Here is a 26344-nt window from a genome sequence, read left to right as displayed (position 1 = left end):
CGAACAACAATAATAATAAATAAAATTAAATAATTATTTTTTAAATATAATAAAGTTCTTTTTAAATTCATGCTTAAAATAAGATTTCTAAATGTGTCAAATAAAATCATACTAAGAAATGAAGCACTGACATGTATAGAGCAGTAAAGTATATGAGAATAAAGACACCATGCTGAATTGTAATGTAGCTTCCATACCCAAATGAAGTATTTGAAGGTTGTGGAACAATGGGCTTAAATAAAGCAACAAAAAACAAATGTAGCTCAACTAGAAACTAATTGGAAATATTATACAATAATATTATTTTGATCACATCATATTTTTTTAAACATACGCTTAGGTAAGTTAAAGATGTATATTTTGTGGTCAGTAGTTGGCATGGTGGTTAAGGTGCTGATTTCCACATGGCCTTAGAACCTCGGACATGGTGGCTTGAAAATCACACCAGGCACGTGTGCATGCATGCCCAAAATCCCAAGAGAAATGGAGGAGAAGAGATTGTGAGGTCATTCCACTAGGAGGATGATTTCTTACTTTCACTCTCTCTATCTCTCTCTGTCTCTCCATGCCCTATGGCAACCCTTCCCCACAACACAAACAAAGATGCATATTTTAATTTCTAGTGCAACTGGAAAAGTAACATAAAGAGATATGATTAATCACTAGAAAGGAGAAAATGAAATTCTACAAGCATTTTATTTACTCAAAAATATGCCAGAAAAGAAGAGAGCAGATGCAACGAATATTAGTAGTGTACTTAAATACAAGCATAGAAATAATTACATTAAATATAAATAGAGTATACACCTTAATTAAAACCAAAATTAAAAACAAAAACCATCAGAATAGATTTAAAAAATCAAACATTCAAATAAACTTAAAAAACACTTTAAAGACATAATCTGTTTTAAAGTTAATGATGGAAATTTATATACCAAGATGATACTTAGTAACAGAAAAAGTATATGACAGTACTGATATTAGACAAAGTAATTTTCAGAAGGTAGAGTATTAAAAGATGTAAAGTGAAGAATTTCATAACTATAATCATTTAATTAACTCAGAAGAAATAACAATTCTTTGCTTTTTAGGTTTTTGCCATAGGACGTTTGTGCTCACTGAAGAGAGACAAAGACAGAGAGAGGGAAAGTGAGAAATCATACCCCAGGGGGAATGGCTACACATCAATCCCTTCTCCTCTAATGTCTTGGAATTTTGGGCATGCATACACATGTAGCCAACTAGATTTTCAAACCAGAGTCCAAGACTCAAACCACAGTTGGTCATGTGGTTTCATTATTATATATATTAATCCTCAAATATATATACAGCTAATAACAAAGCTCCCTAAAGCATGTAGTAAAAATTGACAGGAATAAAAGCAAAGTATGAAAAACATTCACAAATCATATTTTATATCTTTTTCTCAGTAATTGATAGAACAAGGAGGCAGAAAATGATGTAAGGTAGTAAATAATTTAAATAAAATTTCTAATGACGTTGACATAATATTTGTAAACCTCTAAAAGCAACAGAAAAAACATAACTACTTTTTGTTCTCAGCTGAACACAGTATGTTTTCCAGGATATAGATCATATGGCAAGTCAATATGCTAAGAACATCAATTCCTAAGAACTGACATCATTCAAAGAGTATGTTCTCTAATGACAACAGTATTAAATTAAACATCAGCTATAAGGGGCCAGTATGTGGCATGGTGATTAAGGCACTGGATTCCTACATGGCTAACTATAGTTCAAGTCCTGGACCTGGAAGCTTGAAAATCACTCTAAGTGCTTGTGCATACATGCCCAAAATCCTGAGAAGAGAATGGGAAAGAAAAGATTGCAGCAATACCAAACCCCTGAGAGTAATTTCTCACTTTTCCTCACTTTTTCTCTGTCTGTCTCTCACATGTGCCCTATAGCAAAAACCTAAGAAAAAAAATCAGTAATAATAATATATTTTAAAAATCTGACAAGACTTTGGGACCAGCAGATGGCATAACCGTTACATCTCTGGACTCCCACGTAGTCCACCACAGTTCTAGTCCTGGACCTGGTGGCTTCAATCTTTGCTGGGTGCATGCCACTTTTTCTCTGTCTGTCTCTCACATGTGCCCTATAGCAAAAACCTAAGAAAAAAAATCAGTAATAATAATATATTTTAAAAATCTGACAAGACTTTGGGACCAGCAGATGGCATAACCGTTACATCTCTGGACTCCCACGTAGTCCACCACAGTTCTAGTCCTGGACCTGGTGGCTTCAATCTTTGCTGGGTGCATGCACATGTGTGTACAGTTCTAGTCCTGGACCTGGTGGCTTTAATCTCATGCTGGTTGCATGCACATGTGTGCCCAAGATCCTGAGAGGAGAATGGAGGAAGGATTGCCCTATGGCCATCACTTCTAGGGGGTGATTTCTCACTTTCTGTGTCTCTGTCTCTCTGATAAGCTCATGCACCCTATAGCAAGAATTTCTCAAAAAAAAAAATCTAACAAGATTTTATGTTATAAAAGCCTACCACTAAATAACCCTTAATAATTTGAAAATATTAATAAATTTGATAAGTATAAAGAAAATTTAAAAATAATAGAGAATACACAAAAATGATCAGATTTAAATAGGGGGGGTATCACCTAAGAGCTTACAAATATCAAAATAATAATAAGGAAATAGTTGGAACACTGTTATTGCAAAAAAAAAAAAATCTGGCAATTTTAGATAAATAGAAAAAAAATTCCTTGAAAGAAACAAATGACCAAACCTGATTTAAAAAAAAAAAAAAAATCTAGTTTGTCTTGTAAACATTGTATAAAGTGAATTCATGATTTAACAAGTTCCAACAACAACAAAACTCCAGGAAATCGTGGTTTCAATGGTGATTCTCTCTAGTGTTTAAGAAATGCCTAATAGGAGACCAGCAGTTGGCGTAATGGCTATGCTGCTGGACTCCCAAGTAGTCAGCCGCAGTTCATGTCCCGAACCTGGTGGCTTAAAACTCACGCAGAGCACGTGTGCATGCATGCCCACGATCCCAAGAGGAGAATGGAGGAGAAGGGATTGCGATGTGGCCATCCCCTCTGGGGGGTGATTTCTCGCTTTCTATCTCTCTGTCTTTCTCTGTCTTTCTGGCGAGCACAAAAAAAACCCTCAAAAAAAAAAAAAAAAAAAAAAAAAAAAAAGAAAGAAAGAAATGCCTGCCTAATACACAGTGTTAGTAGTCAGAATGCAATGGTTACTAGGACTGCTGCTAGTAATGTGTTACTAACAAGGGCTAATATCAGGTTAATTATTCTCTCCCAATGTTTTATTGGGGCTTACTAGTTGGAAGTCAGTTGTACTACATATAAGAGAATTGAAATCCTCATCAATAAATTGAGACATAGAGGAATCGTTTATGACGTCTACGAAATGTCAGTATCATACTGCTGCTTCAACTTCGAAATGGTGATTGTATGTAAAGTGAAATTTTAGTTGACATATAAAGCAAACTAGTAAGAATGTTGAACCAATGATTACATGGAGGCCATGGAATCCTGTGGCTATAAAAAAATGTGACATTCTTGGGAACCAGCAGTTAGCGTAATGGCTATGTCGCTGGACTCCCACATAGTCGACTGCGGTTCGTGCGTCCTGGACTCCGTGGCTTAGAACTCATGCCAGGCGCGTGTGTGTGCATGCCCAAGATCCCGAGAGGAGAATGGAGGAGAAGGGATTGCGGCATGACCATCCCCCCTGGGGGGTGATTTCTCACTTTCTGTCTCTATGTCTCTCTCTGTCTGTCTGGTGAGCAAACGTGCCCTATAGCGAAAACCTCTCCAAAAATAAATAAATTAATTAATTGATTAATTAATTAAGTAATGATAAGTGCTGGAGAGGATGTGGTGAAAGGGGAACACTCCTACACTACCGGTGGAAATATAAATTGTTCCAGCCACTGTGGAGAATGATATGGAGGTTCCTCAAAGATCTTCAAATAGAATTACCATATGATCCAGCAATTCCACTCCTGGATATCTACCCAAAGGAAAGGAGAGCACTCAGTCGGAAAAACGCTTGCACATCTATATTCACTGCAACCTTATTCACAACTGCTAAGACATGGGACCAACCCAAATGTCCACAAACAGATGTATGGATTGAAAAATTGTGGCACATATACTCCATGGAATACTATTCAGTCATAAAAAATAAGGCCCCAGATTTTGATAGAAAATGGACGAATGTGGAAGATTTGTTGCTGAGTGAAGCAAGTCAGGCTATGAAAGTAAGACATTGCATGTTTCCACTTAATATATACTGACTGTCTGCCTTCTATTGTACAGACTGAAAGACTGGAGAACATAAAAGTTTTAAAAATTGTAATGGACACTAGAGACAAAGTGGAAAGAGAGTGTGAGAAGGGAAGAGCATAGGAAATGGGGGGGGATGAGAGATAAGACACTTGTGGGACACAGATAAGGTCTATTATCTGTTGAGGATGCAAATGGTGGTCCAACTGGGCTGGACTGAGGTGAATATCATGCTGGGTAAAGTCTCTTCACAATCTAAATGATGTATAGCAATTTAATGTGTGAATAATAATAAATATATATATAAATTATAAAAAAAAAAGACATGGTATCTTTAGGAGGTAATTAGGCCCATGAGGCTGGAGCTCTCATGAATAGGATAAGTGCCCTTATAAAAAAGATGAGTTTACTTCCTCTCTGCTTTTGGCCATAAGAGATGTGATGAGAAATCTGTAAACTAAGAAGAGTTCCCAGACACTGGATTTGCAGGCATCTTGATCTTGGACTTTCTAGCCTCCAGAATAGTTAGAAAGAAATGTTTGTTGGTTAAGCTACCCAGTCAATGGTATCCTATTACAGCACCCTGAATGGACAACAATGGTACTGAAATGAGACAAAAACTATTTTTACAAGAGGAAGCAATACTAACCAGTATCACTTAGGAGCCTGGGTGCAAAGTCCATAGCAAATATTACAAATCAAGTCTATCAGTGATTGGAAATGATGATATACCCTATAATGATGGAACAGCATTTATCCTGTGAATGCAAAGTAAATGATAAAATCAGAAGTTATTCATCACATAAATAGATGAAGGGAAAAGTGATATAATCTTTTTTAAAAAAATAATTATTTTATTCAACTTTATTTACTTACGTATTTTATTTGACCAGAGAGAGAGAGAGAGAGAGAGGGAGGGAGAGAAAGAGAGAAAGTGAGAAAGCAAAGCAAGGCACCAGGTCCAGGACTCAAACAGTGGTCGGCCATGTGGGAGAGTTCAGTGCCCTTAACCACTATGCCGCCTGCTGGCCCCGATATAATCCGTTTTAATAGATGCAAGAAGTGTATTTTAAAATATAACATTCTTATGTCATAATTATGTTGGCTAGTTTTCTTTACTGACATCTAACTTTTATCATTAAAGGATAAGACTGTGAGGTATCCTACCTTATATACCCTCTCTGTTACAGAAGCCGTAAAATGATAAAACAGATTCATGGTTCAACATCTGGTTTTACAATACCATATTTAGTTTTCAATTTTTTTGATAAATGTGTGAAGTAGCCTTTTTTTTTGAAATTTGTATGCCACAAATTGTTCTCAGTAAAAGCTGACCAAGTACATGTCCTCAAAGAACTTTTTCTTTCTCCCAGTTTATTTTTTCTTTACTGACAATTATGGTTTGTGTTACTTACAGATGTGAGTCCTAAATAGGACAATGAAAGAAAAGTAGAAACCTGGGCAATCCTTTCTCCCTTGAAGAGAAAATAATTGATTTGTACATTTTTATACCCCTCAGTAGAACTAGGAGAGATTAGCATAGTAAGAATTAATAGTATTTGCTGTTGGATGAGTGAGACAATATTTTCAGTCAGTTCTATGACTCAGAAATAGAAATACAGTCCTGGAATCTGGAATCCTAATGCAGGAAATACATGTACCTCAGAGTTTCAAACAAGATTTCAATGATGAGGGATCAAGTGTCAATTATTTGTGACTAAATGAACCAATTTTCTTCCCTGGGTTATACACATTTTATGTGTTAGTAACATTATACATTAAATGTATGTAATATAGAGTACTTTACACTCAATAGTAACTGGCAGAAAAACAAAACAAAACAACTCTCTTCTCTTTTCTAAAACAGTCATCCTCTTTCTTTGACGTAGTTGAAATGCATTTTATGTGTTTTCTTGAGTACAAAAATTTCCAAAAGGTCTTTGCTTGTAAGACAAGCCTTCCCTCCAAGAATTAGATTATCTAGCATATGGCATCTAAGGAAGTGTGAGTAGGAAATTGTGTAGAAAGGAGGATTTTCTAAGCTTCTTCCTGTCTTCTGAGCAAACCTATCTACCAAGACTCTTGAGAACTGTTGATCCTTTTATTTTCTAATAACACAGTGGGCATATTTTTGTTTCTTGACATTTTCTGTTTTTTAAAGAGATCAGAAGTATTTGTCAAAAATCGAATTCAGGTTGACTCCACTATTCTCCGTCTGCCTGTTTCTGATTCTGTGACGCTTGTATTCTGTGTTCAGACTACTCTCTCTCTGACAGGCGGGTCTGCCTCCATCTTCAGATACTTAGCTTAGATGCAGTTCTCTGCATCTCCCATGAGAATGTTCCCTTTCAAGAGTGAATGAGCATTAAAGGTTTGGGTTCTTGCTCCGTGGGTGCAGAAGAATCAGATGCAGTATTATTGTTGCACTTGATAGCCATCTAGATTTTTCCATATCTGAGAAACATTCTTTATACTTAATTTGGGAAGTGAAAATAAATTAAACAGATATAGATTTTTCAACTGTTTAAAAATCACTTTGTACAGGTTAAAAGAGGCTAATCTTCACAAACACTCACACTTCTGAATTAAGCCCCAAATTTCAAGATGTTCATTTGATTGTGGCTGTTTCTCAATTTGTTCAATATCATTAGGTGTGCTTAGTGGCAGATTCTAAAGGAGAAACCCAAAAAGGTAATGAGCAGCTTCTAATTTGCATGTAAGTCAAGTGTTTTAGAGAAAAGATTAATTAAAAGAAATGGGAGGTTAATTTTAATCAAGCAAAGCCAAGCCTCTATCCTGAGTGTTAATCCCTGACCCATTTTTGTCTTCTTGAATATAATATAGAAATCTGTATTTGATAAATATCTCCACCTGGAAAATGAATTAAGAATCACATTTAGTGCTTTGAACTAAACCTTTGACAGTAACAGATGCGCTTTACTAAAACAAGCCCATTCTACCCAGTGTATTTAACAGCATCGGTGTTACCCGTGAGGAGCTGGGGTAGGTAGGGTGAGGAAAGTGCATCCCATACCCTCCTCTCTCTTCATACGAAATCATAGATTGCATTTTATTGCCATTTGTGTTTTCACAGGCACAGATGATTTCCATCGTGTAGTCAGAGTGATCCCAGCAAGGGCTGGGTCCATCTTCGCAGTACATTTCTGCAGTGACTGTGACAAGCGCTGAGAAATACCCTAGATGACAACCACATTTATCTACTAAATGTATCTGGGAGCAGAGAATAGCATCGATGGAGGTGTTTTTCCTCTCCCTGTCCAGAAAGTCACCTCTACACTCAGGAAAAAGTTTAATAAGAAGCTTTGCGGCTGAAAAAGAATATTTTATTTATTTATAGTATCCTTTCTGGGTTTTGTTTTTGTTTTCTGTTTTTCCACAGAGACTGAAAGAATTAAAGCAACGGGAATTTGCTCGAAATGTAGCTTCCAAGTCATGGAAAGATGAAAAGAAACAAGAAAAAGCACTTAAACGACTTCATCAGCTGGCTGAGTTAAGGCAGCAGTCAGAATGGTAAGACTTAAAAGTATCTGGGATGGTTTAAAATTCTCTCCAAATTTGGAAAATTTCAGTGATAAATATGCTTACTTTACTATAACATTATAAATAAATTGTAACTCATCAACAGCTATGCCTAAGAAATAGACAAATAATCCTGAAAGTTAAAGGTACAGAAATTAATTGCTTTTGACATCTAAGACTTTTCCTTCCCAGTATTGCTATGTATACTTCAATGAAATGATTGAAGAGTGATTTAAATATACTCATGATTACTGTATCCAGGAGACTTAAATGGACTGGTATAGTTCTTTAGTAATTTTAGTTTAGTAATAATAATTTTTAAAACTATTCATAAAAATGCATCTTTGCGGGGAAGAAATAAATATGAATATTCCCCTGCATACACCTAAATCCAGAAAAAAAAAATGACACTATTATTGTCTGGCTGACAAACAAGATGTAATTAATGCAGTTAAATTTGCCACACAATGCTGTTTAAATTGATAATTATAACAAGCATTACACGAACACATTCTTGTAGCTGAAAAATAGCAGCTTAACAAAAGCTAGAAGCCACTGAATGTTTCAAAGTTGTTACCTGGAATGCAATTAAATGTGCAGATTGTGATTTGTGTTCATATGAATCATAATATAGACCACTAATGTAGCTAATTAATGTAGTTGACAGCAACCTGGTGAATTGTGAAATTTATAACTCTGTGCTAGAATTTAAACCCCTGTTGTTTAAATGGAAAACAATATACAATAAACAGCAGTGAGTGGCTCAAATTATATGACAAAATATACTTCAAATGCAACGCTAAGGAAATATTTATTTGTTAGAACCAATTATGAGTAAAAATACAGTTAATATTCAGCTTGCATATATGTTTGTATTTATAACTCTCAGAATAATTTAATTAACTTATGAAAATGCATTGAAATTATCATATTAAAAATAAATAAGAAATTTAATATAAGGAAAAAATAAGGATACAACATGCAGCCTTAGCTAAGATTAATATAAAAATATGTTGAGCTTCTGTACAATTATAGAAGAAGAACATACACCTGCAACTGAGCTTCTGACCAACCAGTAAAATGAAGAACTTACAATACATTATTCAAACAGATTGTCAGTAAGATTTTAGATAGTCATTGTCAAATCAGGACTTAGAAGGCAAAGTCCTATGATTGTTAGGGTAGTGTGTACGGAGAGAAATCTAGGAAAGATGTTAATTCTTGAGTGATTAATGGTGTTATAATAAGTTAATTATAAAAAATAGGACAAGCCCTATCACAGAGAAATTTCTCTTAAAGCCGCAACAGCAAATCTGACTAGCCTTAACAAACAATTTTGGTTGTTTTGTCACTGACAAAGTTGTCATACTTCTGCATTTCTATTCTCGCATTCTGTATTTTCCTCTGGAAGAAATGTCAAAGGATCAGAGGAACCTTGATGATGGCAGTGGTGATGGTGGTGTGGATGCTGCTGCTGCTGCTTTTGTTTAAAAGTTCTAAGTTGCTAGCATTATCCCCTCTGGATCCCCCAAATTAAAAGATCTACTCTATTAGATTTCAACTGTCTATCTAGAAACCTTATTTACTAAACAAAGAAAAATTTATCACCACTTGGTTGGAGTATTTTATGGAGCAAGTAGATTCTACAGACTATGATATGTCCATAACATCAGGAAAAAGACAAATGTCCAACGTTTTAGATATAGAAGGTAGAACTAGGAAAATTATTTTTTTATTTTCTACTTCCTATCTTCTGGATCTCCAACCAATTGCTCTTTCTGTTTAAACAACCTCATGACTTAAGGGAAGTATTTAATAGAACTACTAAATATCTTGGCAACTGACAATAAAGTTAAAATGAAAAAGAAAAAATCATCAGCTATACCCTTCTCCTGGACAACCTTTCCTTTTCCTTTATCCTCATAATGAGAGCTTCTGAATAGGATGATCCAGATAACAAGATTCTTTGATGAGTGTGTGGAGAAGAGAGATAAATTTAATAGTAGTAAAACTACTTGAATCACACTAATGAAAAATATAATAGAGAAAAGTTGTAATGGATCTTATAAAGGACAGTCAACTTTGGTCATCTCTTGGTTAGTTCCACCCAACCTAATTCTCCAGTAGGTCTAGTTCTCACACGGGGGATATTCACTTTCTGATGTGAATGCTCGTTTGTATAGGTCTTAGTACATTTTGACATAGAAACCTTCCAAAAATTAAAAAATTTTAGAACTGTTGATTCTGAGAATACAAAGTTCTTTATATAACAGCTGGATAGTGTGGGACATTAGGAAATGACAATATTAAAAAAATTTATATTGTTTTGATATGCTTTATTTCCTTGTTGGAAAGTATACTTTTTGCACAAAAATAAATTGCACACTTGTTAAATGTTAAAATTTTTTGTGAACTACTGAAATGAACAATCTATTAATAAGAATTAAAGAGATAACTCTATAGTTTCTTACTAACCATTATAAATAAAAATAATTTGAGCTGGCCATATAGTCTACTGGTTAAGAGAAGCAGACTACACATGGCCAACTGCTGTTAAAGTCCTGGTCCAGGTGGCTTGAAAAATACACAGGGCATGTGTGCATATGTATCCTAAATCCCAACGGAATGGGGAAATGGAGGAAAGAGATTATGGTGTGACCACTCCACACTGAAGGGTGTTTTTTTCTCTCTCCCTGTCTATCTGACTCAATGTCTTTACCTGGAAAGTGTACATGCCCACTGGCAATTAAAAAAAAAAAAAAGATAAGGTAAACAAATAATTCAGAAATAAACCAAATAATGTTCTAAAAAAGGGAGTGAAATAGTACATGAGGTGGTATCTATAAAAATTAATGCTAGGGAGGCCCAGAAGATAGTGTTGCTGGACTCCCACATGGCAGACCTGGTGGCTTAAAAATCATGCCAGGCGTGTGTGCATATCTGCCCAAGATCTTGGGAGTAAAATGGAGAAGAAGGGATTGCAGTATGGCCATCCCCCCTGGGGAGTGATTTCTCACTTTCCCTTTCACTGTCTCTGTCTTTCCACACACACACCCCAAACACACATACCCTAAGGCAAAAACCTATTAAAAAAAACTAAAGTTGACCCAGCTGCTGTGATACATTGATGGCACAACTGCCTGGGAACCTGGTGGCTGCATGGAAAGCTTGGGTTTGGTTCCCGGTACTACCTGAACATGCCAGTGCTATTGTCTGCAGCTGTGGTCCTGGTTAATTGGGAGGCTGTGGCAGGAGTATCACGACAGTTAGGCTCTGTCAAAAACATCGGTCCTGAATTTTTCCCTTTTTTCCTTTCCGTCTTTTCTTCTCTCTTTTCCTCTCTCCTAAAAGGAAAAAATATATTTATAGCTTTACAGAAGGTGGAATGGTGGTTTCCCGGAGCTAGAAGGTGAGGGAACTAGCCATAGGCTGGTCAAAGCTTACAAACTTTCAGAATAATTTCTGGGGTTCTAATGTAGAGCATGGTGACCATAGTTAATAATACTGTATTTGCTTTTGAAATTTGTTTAAGAGAGTGGATGATATATATCCTTACCAAGCACACACAAAATCAAAGCATGTGTGATGATGGATATATCTATCTATTCAAGTGTGGTAATCATTTAACAATGTATATATGTAACAAATCATCACACTGGATGGCATAAATATGTACCATTTTATCAATCATACCCTGATGAATTGGAAAAAAAAGACTTCATAATGATAAAAATCATAAACTTGTGTTAAAATGATATAATTTAGAACACTGCATAGAAACTTAAAATTTACAAAAATAACAAAAAAGTAAAGATAAAAGAAAGTTTATAAAACAGCAAAGTCAAAAGTTTAATATGAAACCATAAGAGGTATCAAAGATTAACAATGAGGATAAAATATTAAAACCTGCTAAACAGCTATAATCATAAAGCAGATTAAATTGTGAAATGAGAACAAGAATTAAGAATAAGAAGTTAAGAACAGTTTATAATAAAAACAACAAAATACATTAAAATTATTTCAGAGAACATAAATGGAGAAGTTTGCACATTAGAGAAAGAAATAATAAAATAAATCAGTAATACAGAAAAGAACATAAGATTCACATAAATCAAAACAAGGAAATTCACAAAATGGGGCCAGGAAAATGAGCAAAAATATTATTTAGAAAATTATTTATGAAATATAATTTAAAACTACTAAGATATGTCCATCGTAATGGAATCAGAAAGGGAAGAATAGTATTATCAGTATTTCCAGAGTTTGGGAACAATTTCTGCTGAGATTAGTGCAGATAATACCAGACGGTTTAAAGCTCCTGGAGAAGGTAACAATTAAGTATAGTTCTTAATCCTAAATGTGGTACAAATGTGGAAAAGAATCTGTTTAATGAGTTTAGTACTGTAACTGTTTGAACATCTCATCCTATTTCTAGGATGTAGGTACTTTAAAAGGCCAATATCATCATAGTAAACCTCTAGGCTCCTTTTTCTTCCTTTTTTTCTTTCTTCTTTCTTCTTTTTCATAGTAAACCTCTAGGCTCCTTTTTCTTCCTTTCTTTCTTTCTTCTTTCTTTTTTTTTTTTTTGTGTGTGTGTGTGTGAAAGTCTTTTATTTTATTTTTTTTTGCTTGAACAAAATATCTAACAACCCATACAGTATCTTAGAGTGTTCTTTCCTATTTCTCATCTTAAATATGCCTAAACTGCTTCCTGAAGAACTTGAAAAAATGGTTTTAAGAAGGAGGATTAATGTGGTGAATAAAAGAAGGTTTTCCCCTCTGAAGCAATTACTATGAGAAACAGAAAATAGTTTTAGAAAAGTTCTAAATTTAGTTTTACACAAGACCCATGGGAACACAAAACTCTAAAGCTACAGGAATTAAATCATGAAGAACAGACTACCTGAAATCATTAAAAACTAGATGGGGGGTTAATATATAAATTAAAATTTATTTGGGCATAATAAACAACAAATTGGATATTATAAAAAAAAATAGAGTCAATGGGGGGACCAACAGTTAGCGTAATGGCTATGTCGCTGGACTCCCATGTAGTTGACTGCAGTTTGCGTCCCGGACCTGGTGGCTTAAAACTCACGCCGGGCGCATGTGCGTGCATGCCCAAGAGCCTGAGAGGAGAATGGAGGCGAAGGGATTGCGGCATGGTCATCCCCCCTGGGGAGTGATTTCTCGCTTTCTGTCTCTCTGTCTCTGTCTGGCTGGCGTGTGCACGCACCCTATAGCAAAAACCTCTCCAAAAAAAAGAAAAAAAAGAAAAAGAAAAATAGAGTCAATGGGTGGATAGTGTGGTGGATAGGGTGGCTTGGATACCACATGGCAGACTGTGCAGTTTGAGTCCTGGATTGGTGGCTTAAAAAGCAGCCTGGGTGCATATGCATGTGTGTCCAAAATCCCAAGAGAAGAATGGAGGATTGAAGCATGGCCATCCCCCTTCAGAACTACCCCTTTCACTCTGTCTTTTTGTCTTTCTCCAGTGAGTGTACACATCCTAAAGCAAATTAAAACTTAAAAAAATAAAATAAAAGAGTCAATAAAGTGGAAATTAAATACAAGAAATTCTCCCTTAAATAGACCAAAAGACTAAATATACTGGGACAAATAATAAGGATTACTGGGATAAATAATATGACCTGAAATACATTCTCAGGAGAGCCAGTAATTTCAACAGATAAATATCATGACAAAAAATTAGGATAGAGATGAAAGAATAATCACAGAAATCACAGAAGAAAATTTATCTGAACTGACAAAAGTTATATTGAGAGTGCTCAATAATCAGTAACAGTTAAGCAAAAGAAACCAAACTGTTGCTATGTTCTGATAAAACATATTTGTAATTAAAAAATAGAGCAAATATAACCACATTGATAAAACAAATGAAATTATTATAAACAAAAAGGCAAAATTACACAAATGCACAAGAAGACTCATCTCAAAAATAAATCAAAAGTGGCTAATTAAATATATCTGCAGTATTACAAATATAAAGATAATGAAGTAGGGTCAACAGGTGGTTATAGAGATGATGAAGTAGGGTCAACAGGTAGTATGGTTGTTAGGTGATGAACTAATGAACATGGCCAACAGTGGTTTGAGTCCTGGTCCTGGCGGCTTGTTTTCTCATCCACCCCCACTCCATCTCTCTCTGGTGAGCACATGTGCCCTAACCCAGTTCAAAAAAGTAATTATAATAATAAATAATTTTTTAAAAAAGATAATAATTTGACGTACATGAAATTTTGATGAATAAAAGTAATGTGACTACAGAGTTCTATGTTGATTGGCCAAATCCTATAGTTGTAAGAGAAGCCAACAAGAGAGAATTTCTCAGCCTAAGGGTCAGAAAGCATTACTCTCCATTAAATTGAAGGTACATGTGGAGAAGATTTAAGCTGTTTAGTATTTTATACTCCAACAACAAATAAATGGATAAAAGTGAAAAAACAGACAAGTAAATCTAAGCACGTGGAAATAGAAAAAGGAAGAGAAAACTAGTTCAAAATAAATGACCAAATACATATGTGGTTTATAATGTCTTCCCTTCAGTAAAGCTTTGTTTTATAGTACAAAGGAAGAATATAAAAAAGAACAAACCATTTTAATCTATAGATAATTTTATATCTAAAGATTATTTTAATCTTTTTTTTTATTGAGAGGTTTTTTGCTATAGGGCACATGCACTAGCCAGAAAGACAGAGAGACAGAAAGCGAAAAATCACCCCCCACCCCAGGGGGATGGTCATGCCAAGGTCCCTTCTCTTCCATTCTCCTCTCTGGATCTTGGGCACACACACGCATAGGTGCCCGGCGTGAGTTTAAGCCACAGGGTCTGGGACTCGAATCACGGTTGACTATTTCACTGAATCCAGTGACATAGCCATTACACCAACTGCTGGTCCCTAAACATCATTTTAATCTAAAGATTAAAATTTCAGGGCCAGCAGGTGGCAGGTTATGGCAGCTGGATCCCACATGGCTGACTTTGCAATTCAAGTCCCAGACCTAGCAGCTTGAAAATCACACTGGGCATGTTTTCATGTGTGCCCCAAATCATTGGTGGAGAATAGAGGAGAAAGGATGGCTGTATGACCATACATCCTGGGGGTGATGTCTCACTTTCCCTTTTTGTCTCCAGTGAGAGTGGTTGTGAAAATGCACTATAGCAAATTAAAATAAATAAATAAATGAAATTTTATTTCTTACATGTGGCGGCACTTCTAGTTTTCTGTTTGAATTACTAATAAAATCTCAGTAGAATGAATAATTTTTTAAGCTTTTAAAAGATAAAACATATGAGAACAGCAGATGGTGTAATGGCTACGTCACTGGACTCCCATGTATTTGATCATGGGTCAAGTCCTGAACCCGGTGCCTTAAACTCATGCTGGGCACATGTGCATGCATGCCCAAGATCCTGAGAGGAGAATGGAGGCTAAGGGATAGCAACGTGGCCTTCTCCCCTGGATGGTGATTTCTTGCTTTCTGTCTCTCTGTCTCTGTTTTTCTGGCGAGTGCACATGCCCTATAGCAAAAACCTCTCATAAAACAAAACGAACATAAAAGATAAAATGTATACATGCACAAATGATAGAAAAAATACTTTGCCGAGTAAGAAACAAAAGATTTCAAAATCACTGAAGATACTAAAATGGCTTGCAAATGTATGATATTTATTATCTATTTATTTCAATTAGTCATATTTGTGACAAGTCATAAAGAAAAAATTAACTGTCCTATTTCAAAAGGAAGAAACATCAGAGAATTTTAAAAACGAGTAAACTAAAGTTATGAAATATTAGAATGTATATATATATATAAGCAAATTTTAAAAAATTATACTTTGAAAGTGACTTAATTTCATTTCATTCTTTCTTAATGTGTTTTTTTTTCTTTATTCATGATAAAGCATGCAAATACATTTGCGAGAATGAGAGAGAGTGTCTGGTGCTATCTATTAATAGATCCCCTTCCCGCAGTTTTCCACCTTCTAAGAGCTTGAGCATTTATACACATGCTTGGTCTATTTCAGATTAGCCAGCCAGGAGATTTGAACTGAAGTCTTCATGTGGGATCTGATTTTTCTTGAGCAGTGGATTTCATGGCACCACAAAGCCAACCCTCTATTTAATTACTTATTCAGTTTGAATGCAATGATTAGAAAAGTCTTTGTGGAAGTAATGTTAACTATATATTAGAGAATTCAAATGTTCTAGCATATCTCTCTATATGCATTGTGATGTAAGTGCAGTAATTTATTTTATTTTGTATCACTATCATCAGATATTTACTTGCTATTGTTTTTTAGCCACTTCAAAGTGATATACTTACATGATGCATGTTAGAAAGTCACTATAAAACAGTTGGCATGTGGAAGCATGATAAAATGTTTATATTGCAGAAGCTATAGCCATAAATAGTAGAATAGCTCATCATAGAATATGTTCACATTGTAGATAAGATTGTAAATCTAATGTCTTAATCATTTAAATATTCATTGTATTTGCAGTGTTTCTGGAAGTGGACCAGCATACAAAGCCCCCAGAGTAGCCATAGAAAAACAACTCCAGCAAGGAATTTTTCCAGTGAAGAATGGGAGAAAGGTATCTTGTATGAAGAGTGCTCTTCTCCTTAAAGGAAAGAATCTCCCCAGAAGTATTTCTGAAAAACAGCGGTCCACTGTGCCAAATCGACATCAGTTACAAACAGACAGACGTTATTTGTTTGGAAATCGGATAGCACAAACATCTTCAAATCTCAGCAATGCAAATCACAGAACAGGAGTATCATTTTCTTTTTCCAGAAAAGTGCACCTCAAATTAGAATCTTCAGCTTCAGTTTTCAGCGAGAACACAGAAGAAACCCACGATCGTAGCAAGTCACCCATCTATAAAGCAAAACAAACTTTGGAGAAATGCAAGTGCGGCAGGTTTGCAAATGAGGACACACACCTCACCAAGGAAAAAGATGTAAACATCTCACCAAGCCATCTGGAAAGTGTTTTACACAACACCTTCTCCATAAGCTCTGAACTTCTACAAGACAAAAATGACTCTATTGATGAGACATTAAAAGATGCAACTGGCATATGTGCTTCTTCATTCTCTAAATCTACCATGCACTTTTCAGATGTAGATTTTACTCCCTTCAGCAAAGAAAAAGAAACTAGAAATTCATTAAAGAACACCTCAGAAAATCACATTAATCATCCATGCCAGGCAAATGCTCCCTCTCACCCACCAAGCATTTATCAGCCCAGTAATGCCAAGATATTTGAATGTCTGGATGAGTTTTCATCACCAGAGCCAAGTGAACAAAAAAACACAGTGCATCTGAATCTCAATTCCAGAATGGAGACCAAAGGAAATTCTTTAGATGAAACAGAAAGAGTTAGAAAAAATGTGCAAAGACGTGTAAGAGAAGCATGTCCCCGTGAGGCGACACCCAAAAGGTTGCCTTTTCTTCATGTGCAAAGCAGAGATGGCCACACAACTCTCCAATGGCCTTCAGAACTTCTGCTCTTTACAAAAACAGAACCCTGCATCTCTTATGGCTGCAACCCACTATATTTTGATTTTAAACTTTCTCGGAACTCAAAGGATGGCCATAACTTAGAGGACTTAAAAACAGAATTGGATAAGGAGTCCTTGGAAGTAAAGACGAAAATCGAGAGCCAAGTCTTAGGTTTAATCAAAGACTCACAGAAATTGATCCAAGAAGAGAATCGGTCTCTGAAACCAAAGATAATGGTAGCTAATCCAGATTGGGAAAATGTTCAGAGAAAGTATAATTTGGGCTGTAATGATTCTGACCCAAATAAAGGTCAATATAATTTTAGTGCAAGTGATTTGGAAATGAAAAATCGTGAAGTGCCTGTTTACCTCGATATGTCTCTAAAAGATTGTGTAGGAAAGAATAATGATGGTGAAAATGAATATAAGGAACCTTCAAGGGCTCATCGGCAAAGCTGCCAAAAGATGGTTTTAAATGACGTCAATGAGGATGTATCTTTTCCTCCCTACAAAACTAGGAGTAAAAAGCATAAACTGATTCCCTGTGATTCTCATTTGGAATTTGAAGATGAAAAGCAATTAAATGGGAATTCTAGTCATTACCCAGTGGGGAATTACAGTGACCATGGAAAGGACTTGGGTGTAATTTTGAATAAAAACCATTTCAATATGACCAGAACGGTTTCTGGATATCAAAACCAAGGTTACAATTCATGTTCCCCAAAGTCATCGAGCTCTTTGGACACATCCCCCAGCAGCATGCCCAGTCTGAGACGGACTTGTTCAAGTCACAAGTCCAGTGGTGATGGAGGTGGTAATTTGCTCCATTTGTGTGAAGGAGAACACAACTCAGTTGAACGGCACAAAAAGAAACGCAGAAAGCACAATTGCCTCTACCTGCCTGAGGAGACAACCAAGAGAGATTGTCTGCAGTCTGAAACACACAGAGACAGGAGTTGCAAACTGTGGGAGTCACTTAAGAATGAAAAATACTCAAGACACAGATATTGTCACTGCAGACAAAGATACAAACTGGGCAGAAATCAGCTACAACCTTCAGGGCCGAAATCCACCAGAATCACCCACTGTGATTCTGGCTCACAGGTTTCCTGTGCTGAAAATAGCGAAAAGCCACCTAATTGTCAGGGACCACAACACAACAGATTGGGCTCTTGTACACGAGGAGGAATTTATTACTTAAATAAAAGGGAAAGAAGTCAAGAGTCTTTGGGCAGCCCTCACATCTGTGATTTGGGAAAAGTCAAGCCTGTGCAGTGTAACTGTGGAAAGAGCAACTGCCTTCTGAGGAACTGTGCCCATGGTCCTTCAGAAGCCACAAAATTGAGCATTACAGAGGCAGAAAGGACTCCCCTGACAGCCAAATGCCTTTTAGAGAGAGTACAGGCCAAGAAGTATCAGGAACAATCAACACATTTTGAGGTCTCTTCCAACAACTGTAAAAGTGAATCAAAGACTCATTCACAAATCCAATGTGCAATTCAACTCGTACCAGCATTGCCTTTATCTGAAAAGATACAGAACGCAAGTAAAAGAAGAAATGATAAAAGCAGTGTGGTTCAAAGGACTACTGAGAAAGACAAAACCCAAAGTTCACAGACAAATAATGTTACTGTCTTAGCAGACACTGATTGTGATAACCATCTTTATAAAAGTACAACTCATGTAGTAACAGAGTCTCAGTCACCAAACATTAAAACGAACTCAGCAACACAAGAACAATCAAAGCCTCTAATTAATGAAGTTCAACATTTTATTCAAAGCTGTGTCCCAGTACCAAATGACTTCCCTGGTGCTTCTCCATCTAATAGATATACTGGTGTTACTGACTCGACAGAGACCAAAGAGGACCCTGTAAATCTAGACTTACAGGATGTAAGCATGCATATGAATCATGGAGAGGGGAATATGAACTCTTACTATGATAAAACTATGCAGAAGCATGACAAAGTGGAAGATGAATTAGAAGTGTGTCATAAATCTCTCTCTCCCCCTTTAATTCAACAGCCCATAACATTTTCTCCTGATGAAATAGATAAATACAAGCTCCTACAGCTACAAGCCCAGCAGCACATGCAGAAACAACTCCTATCAAAGCATCTTCGAGTCTTGCCTGCTGCAGGGACAGCTGCCTTCTCTCCAGCCTCAGCTGTACAGACCGTTCCCGTGCACCAGCACGCTTCTATCACCACCATCCACCAGACGTTCCTGCAGCATTTTGCTGTTTCTGCATCCATAAGTTCCCATAGCAGTCACCTCCCTATAGCTCATCTGCATCCTCTTTCACAGCCACATTTTACTCCTATCTCATTTTCAACTTTAACTCCAACCATTATCCCTGCACACCCCACTTTCTTAGCAAGTCATCCCTTGCATTTAGTCACTGCTGCCCCCTTCCACCCATCTCATATAACACTTCAGCCACTGCCTCCTGCAGCATTTATCCCCACATTGTTTGGTCCTCACTTAAATCCAGCCACAACTTCTATCATCCACTTGAATCCTTTAATCCAACCAGTGTTTCAAGGTCAAGATCTTTGCCATCACTCTTGCTCCAGCTAGACACAGCAGTTAAATGGAATGAAAGAGGCCTTAAACGTGTCTACACACTTTAACTAATAAGTGTTAAAGCCCCTCTTCTGGATAAATTAAAGAAATTGTCACTACCTACACAATGATATATCTCAAGTGGTCTGTCTGATTATTATATGATTTCAAATGTTGCCAATTCTAAATGTGATTGATATATAAATAAGAACTGAACTGCCAATATTGAAACAAGGGCATTTGAAGAATTTCTTTTAACTTATAAAAGTAATAGGGAAAAGTTACAAGAATTTTATAGAAAGCTAGAGGGAAAATGTTAAAGATTTATTTTTGACCAGGTCTCACATAATATTGTAAAATGATAACAGAAAACATTTAGGTAGTACATTAATATTATAAAGAAAAATCAAACAGAATATATTAATAATACCCCATGTTCTAGGTATTATTTGAATGAATGAGTGTATGAATGAATGTGTGTTTGGTTTCATTTGTCAGATATTGATGAAAGATCAGTTCTTAAAGATAATCAAAAATAATTTTTAGGGTTCACCATTGATTAAGCTTTCAACCAATGTAGTCTGTTACTGTATTTTCATAGGAAGTAAGAGGTAGTAAGACATTTTCTGACTAATTCAGGTTGAAAACTATTCTTCAATTAAAAGAGTCTTTATAGATTGTGTTATTGAGTTTCCATGAAAATTCAGTTACTTCATTTCACAGCACTTTATGGCAAGGTAATTTTGTAAGAATCAGCAACATCTAAAAATTAAGAACATTTCATTTTTGTATTTTTTTAAGAAAATACATAAAAACTGTCATTAGTATTTAATAATGCAAAATAAAAGATAAAATATCATATTAGATCATTGGTTATTCTTTCAAGTATAACAAGGACACAAGGACTAAAATGTTAAGTTTTCTTTATATTTTCACTCAGAAATATTACTGTGTTTGGCCAATATATGTATAAAAAGGCAAAGAGTTTGGAAATTTTGGTAATTTTACATGTTTATTGAAAAAAAAACTTATACAGGAGTTGGTGTGTTTTGTTCAGTTGTGCTATATATTTATGAAACAATTATGTGAATAAAATCACCATCCATATGATTTTGCAAATAATTACATTTTAAAAAATTATTTCATTTAGCTTTATTTATTTATTTATTTATTTTAATTTGATCAGAGAGGAAGAGAGAGAGAGAGAGAGAAAGTAAGAAAGCAAACCACCAGGTCCAGGACTCAAACTGTGTGGCCACGTGGGAGTCCTGCTCCCTTAAACATCACACCACCTGCTGGCCCCATAAATAATTTAAAATATTCATCCAAAATATTTCTGGCCCACAGAATTTGCATCTCTTGCAGCTAATTTTGTCAATGGCTCTTCAGTTAGGTTTATTACTTTATATTCTTAAAAAAACAAAATAAAACAAAAAACTGTTGTAACAGCACATTTCCCATAAGCATGGTTTCAGAGAAAATCAAACAGAAATGGAAGTGATTAGTCACTTATTGTTGTGTATTTGAGGATGCAAATTCCTCTACTGCTTACAAATTAAAGGGAGTCTTCAGCTGTGGCTTCACAGGGAAGAGAGCTGTATTTGCCTAAGGTGCATTGTGTTTCCAGTAACTTCAGGCCAAGCACGTGACCCATATCCTCTCATTTAATCTTCACAAACATTATTTTGAGATTATTATCAGTCCCATTACAGATGAGGAAAATAAAGATGGAAAAAGATTGAATACTTAATATGTAGTAAAAAATAAGAAGGGATACCTTTGATGCAGGAGAAGCAGAGAGAGCAAAGGTGGGGGGAGAATGAAAAAATGATCAAGTGAATTTGAAATTTTTTTCTTTCTTTTATTTTCTTGTTCACATATTTAATCACTATGTACCTTTACAGCATCAAAAATGAATTTTCCCAGCATGAATACACTGTAGATAGTCCAAAGATATCACCATACACATTATCATCAATGTAAAGAAAAAAAGCAGTTTCTAAGATATCACCAGAAACTTGTGGGATGGAAATTTTGACTGGGTTGAAAAGGTCTAGTTTGCTTAAAAAGAAATACTTGATCGAAAGAAAAACATCAATCAGCAAGAAATTCTATATTTTATGGAACTCCATAAAAGTGATTATAGGGAACCAGCAGTTAGCATAATGGCTATGTCGCTGGACTCCCACGTAGTCGACTGCAGTTCGCATCCCGGACACGGTGGCTTAAAACTCACGCCGGGCGCGGGTGCGTGTGTGCCCAAGATCCCAAGAGGAGAATGGAGGAGAAGGGATTGCGGCGTGACCATCCCCCCTGGGGGCTGATTTCTCGCTTTCTGTCTCTCTGTCTCTCTCTGTCTGTCTGAAGAGTACACATGCCCTATAGCGAAAAAAACTCTCAAAAAAAAAAAAAAAGAATGCACACACAAAAAAGTGATCATAGAGACCAGCAGTTAGCATAATGGCTATGTCGCTGAACTCCCATGTAGTTGACCACGGTTCGAGTCCCGGACCCAGTGGCTTAAACTCATGCTGGGCATGTGTGCGTGCATCCCCAAAGATCCCAAGAGGAGAATGGAGGAGAAGGGATTGCGGCGTGACCATCCCCCCTGGGGGCTGATTTCTCGCTTTCTGTCTCTCTGTCTCTCTCTGTCTTTCTGATGAGCACACGTGCCCTGTAGCAAAAACCTCTCAAAAAAAAAAAAAAGTGATTATAAAAGACCATGATGAACATTAGGAGAATCCAAAGGGAAGTTAAATTAATTCAATATTTATTACAAAATAAGTGATAAATGACCCTGCAGATTTTAAAAAAAAGCAATATATATAATTATTTTCAAAAGCATATTACAAAGCTGACACAGAGCCAAGATGGAGTAATAATCAGGGGAATGCAATGGAAGTGCTATTATTAAAAAGATAGAATACTGATTAATTTTTATAATTGTTATGGTGACCATTTCATCTCTTAGAAGGTCAAACCAGAGAACATTTATTGGGCACTTAACTTTGACTAATAAAGATAGAGTGATACGAATTGTTGGCCTGGAAATGACTACTCCATCTTGTATTATCAGTGCTAAAAGAGTTCACTGGATATACTTTCTTAACCATGGGAAAGCAAACGTCATCATTTTAATAAAAGACAACTTATACTCAAGGTGAAGAATTGCAAAAGTTGCAGCATCACGTGAAGAAAGGTGCATCTATTGTACTTATTTCCCTCAAATCAGTGAGTGTCAGCTCCAATACCAAATATTATGTTTGACTTTACCTTAAGTAAAACACTTTGTGGGAAAAAAAAATGAAACAGAAAGCATTCTGAGTTTTGCAATTTTTTAAAACAATCATTATTTTCGTTTGCACCCCCCAGTGCAGATGGCCACACATCAAACTCTTCTCTATCTCCTCTCAGGATTTTGCACACTCACGTACACATGCCTGGCATGATTTTCAAGCTGCCATGTATAGGACTTGAACTGCTAAGTTTGCCATGTGGGATCCAACCACCTTAACCTCCACGTCATCTGCTGGTCCATATTGAGGTTGTTTTGTTTTTTTCAGAGATTTTTGCCTTAGGGAATATGTACTTGCCAAAGAGAGACAGACAGACATGGTAAGACAGAAAGTGAGAAATCATCCCCCATGGAGATGGCCATGCTGCAATTCCTTCCCCACCATTCTCCTGGATGTGGGGCATGTGTGCACATGTGCCCAGCATGATTTTCAAGCCACCAGGTCCAGGATTCAAACCATGGTGGGCCATGTGGGAGTGCAGCAACATAACTGCTAATGCCATCTAATGGCATCTGCTGGTCACCAGATTGAGTTTTAAAGTAGTTTTTTTTTTTTTTTTTTTTCAAAATTTTCCATTGTGATTAATTATTTCAGCATTCTTTTCCATTTACACAATTATTTGACAGGTTTTTTTCAGCATTAATTTTTTTTTGTCTATTGTCTGATACATAAGGGTTAATTCTTTTTATGGGATTACTCTTTTATACTTAGTTCATGAAGACAAGTTTTTGTAGCTATATTACACTATAAACTTTTCACTGAGAGCTGAAAATGTTTTAATAAAGGCTGTGTAATCTTGACACACACACACACGCATATGTACACACAAGCACCCACGTACAAACCTACAATCATATAGCCTTCTCAGAGATTAGAACCAATCCACCATCAGATAGCTTCTCTGGATTCTGGTACAGTTTTTTAAAAAGTAAATGCTTTATACAAAGAACAGAGAATTTGGAAAAAGTTCATCTTCAATTCCTGACAAAGTCAGCAAGAAAAAAGATACACTAGGGCTATAAAACTTGTATATTCACATTCTCTTTAAGTCCACCTTTACAAAGGTTATAAAGATAAAAAAAAAAGTATGGGAAATGATTAGAATATATAAAATGATTTAAAATGTCCCTAATTTGTGGTAGCTTTTTTCCCCTTTAGGTAGATATTTCAGAAAATGATCTCCTTAAATTTGTTTCACTTGCATAAAATGGATTTGACAGTGACTTCTTTTCTTCAGTTTCTGCCAGGACTTAATGGAATCTCTCTGTTATCTCTGAATAGAAATACATTCAAAGAAGCTAATCCTATAAAACTTCCCTGTTAAATGGAATATTTAATCAGTAAAATTATTCAGGATCTTATTGCAGGGTCTATATTTTTAGCGCATGAAGTTCTTGCTTACTTGCAATTCTCAACACAGCTTTCTAAATGTTATTATTGTAGTATTGTTATACTTTCAAGGTGATTGAAAAATAGCATATAGGTCAATCATTGGAAACGAAAATTGAAGATCTGGAGATACCTCTACCTATTAGGATACCACTTGGTATTCTAGCATTCTAGATATGTATTGATGAAATGTACAGATGTCCTCCCCAGGATGTATAGAAAGTTGACTGTCTCCTTACTGATGAAAGAACATTGCTGATCAAAGTAGTAGCACATTTCCCAATCTGTTCTAAAAAAGACTCCCCATGAGTTTTCAGATAGCTGGTTAACTATTCTGAATACAAATGCATAAACACCAGGTCCAGTTTTCTAAACACACATTTTAAAAGACCTAAATCTTACACATAAGTGTATGTATTGTAGTAACATATTTGGAGGCTAAATTGACCTAATGCTTATCTCTGGCCCAGCACAGCTCATGCAGGGGTTTAATTCTCTTTAAATTAGATGAACTTCTGAAGAGAAACAGGCTCTCACTGGCAAATAGAAACATTATTAAAAAGCAAGTGGGTGACCAGTTCTGTTCAATAGTCAGGAAAACAGATGACTGCCCTTTGTGTCACAGACTAAAATCGCTTCAGTAAGATGAGAGTTTGCTACCAAAATACGAGTTTCTCTGCCAATAAACCTGGGTCTAAGAGATTTTCAAAGGTTATCATTTCATTCCAGCGAAAGTATCCACTTCTGTTAGGTAGACATTTGCAGGTGATTGTTGTATTTCTTTGGATTAAGCTATATTAAAATGGAAGCAGTGGCTGAATGAGTTAGGTTTAGGATAAGCCAATATTAGACAGATAAGCCAAAGGGTCTTTTTCATTCTATGCAGTTTTGTATGGGAGGAAAAGCTTCCAATCCACATTCTTAATTTCTTTCTCAAAATCACTTCCTTCTTTTGCAACCCATTGCATTTCTGAAATAGTAGGAGCAAGAATATCTTGTCAGAAACATAAATCAGGCAAATTGGAATAATTAAAATACGTGTGAATGCACATGTGAGTGTATATGTGTGCACGAGATCTAATACACTCTTTAGTCTTTAGTTGTAGACATTGATCTTTGTTCAGAATAGTGTTTTTCAAAATATATTCATATATTGGAACAATCAACTTCAAAAAGATGTTTCTTACCTACCATGCTAAATTGTCAGTACCTTCAATATATGAGAGATTATAAAATAGTTGATAATGTACATTGGTTGTGCAGCTGTTTAAAGCTAATTCCCAGATTTCTCAATTCTATATAAGGTATTTGATTTCTAATTAAATTGGATGATAGTTTGGCAATATGATACATAAACCAATAATTTTATTTTGTATTCTCTGTACAAAGCATTTTTATTATACTGTGGCTAAGTAAATTGCACTACTGTACATGTAAAGCAGCTTTTTTTGGTTATTCAATAAATTACTTGGACTGTAGTTCAATGCAATAATACTTTTTTCGATAAAAAGCTTAATGGTTTAAGAGTGTTAATCATGTATTTATAACAAAAAAAAATACCAAAATATAAGAACAAAGTCAAAAGCAAAATGGTGTGGAAATATTCTGTATTTTACACTGCTGAATTAAAATACATTTAACATTTTACTTATTATTGTATATATTTATATTATATATTTAACTACTGGGATTTCTTAGACTATTTCTTATAATTTTAGTGTTATAA

General features: G+C 35.6%; 1 protein-coding gene across 1 annotated transcript in view; it reads left to right on the top strand.

The window, feature by feature from the left end:
* Nucleotides 1–20043, top strand: part of ZNF804B (zinc finger protein 804B) — a 626682-nt gene extending 606639 nt beyond the window's left edge. The window contains exons 3-4 of the mRNA XM_006170486.3: nucleotides 7699–7829; nucleotides 16366–20043. Of these exons, the coding sequence (XP_006170548.2) occupies nucleotides 7699–7829; nucleotides 16366–19948 (3714 nt within the window). The 3' untranslated portion in view covers nucleotides 19949–20043. The remainder of the gene's footprint in view (nucleotides 1–7698; nucleotides 7830–16365) is intronic.
* The last annotated feature ends 6301 nt before the right edge of the window (nucleotides 20044–26344 follow it).

Source organism: Tupaia chinensis, unplaced genomic scaffold (genome assembly GCF_000334495.1).
Source record: "Tupaia chinensis unplaced genomic scaffold, TupChi_1.0 Scaffold148587_1, whole genome shotgun sequence".
Taxonomy (NCBI): Eukaryota; Metazoa; Chordata; class Mammalia; order Scandentia; family Tupaiidae; genus Tupaia; species Tupaia belangeri.
Note: the sequence above shows the minus strand (reverse complement) of the source record. Positions and strands in the feature narration are given on the sequence as shown.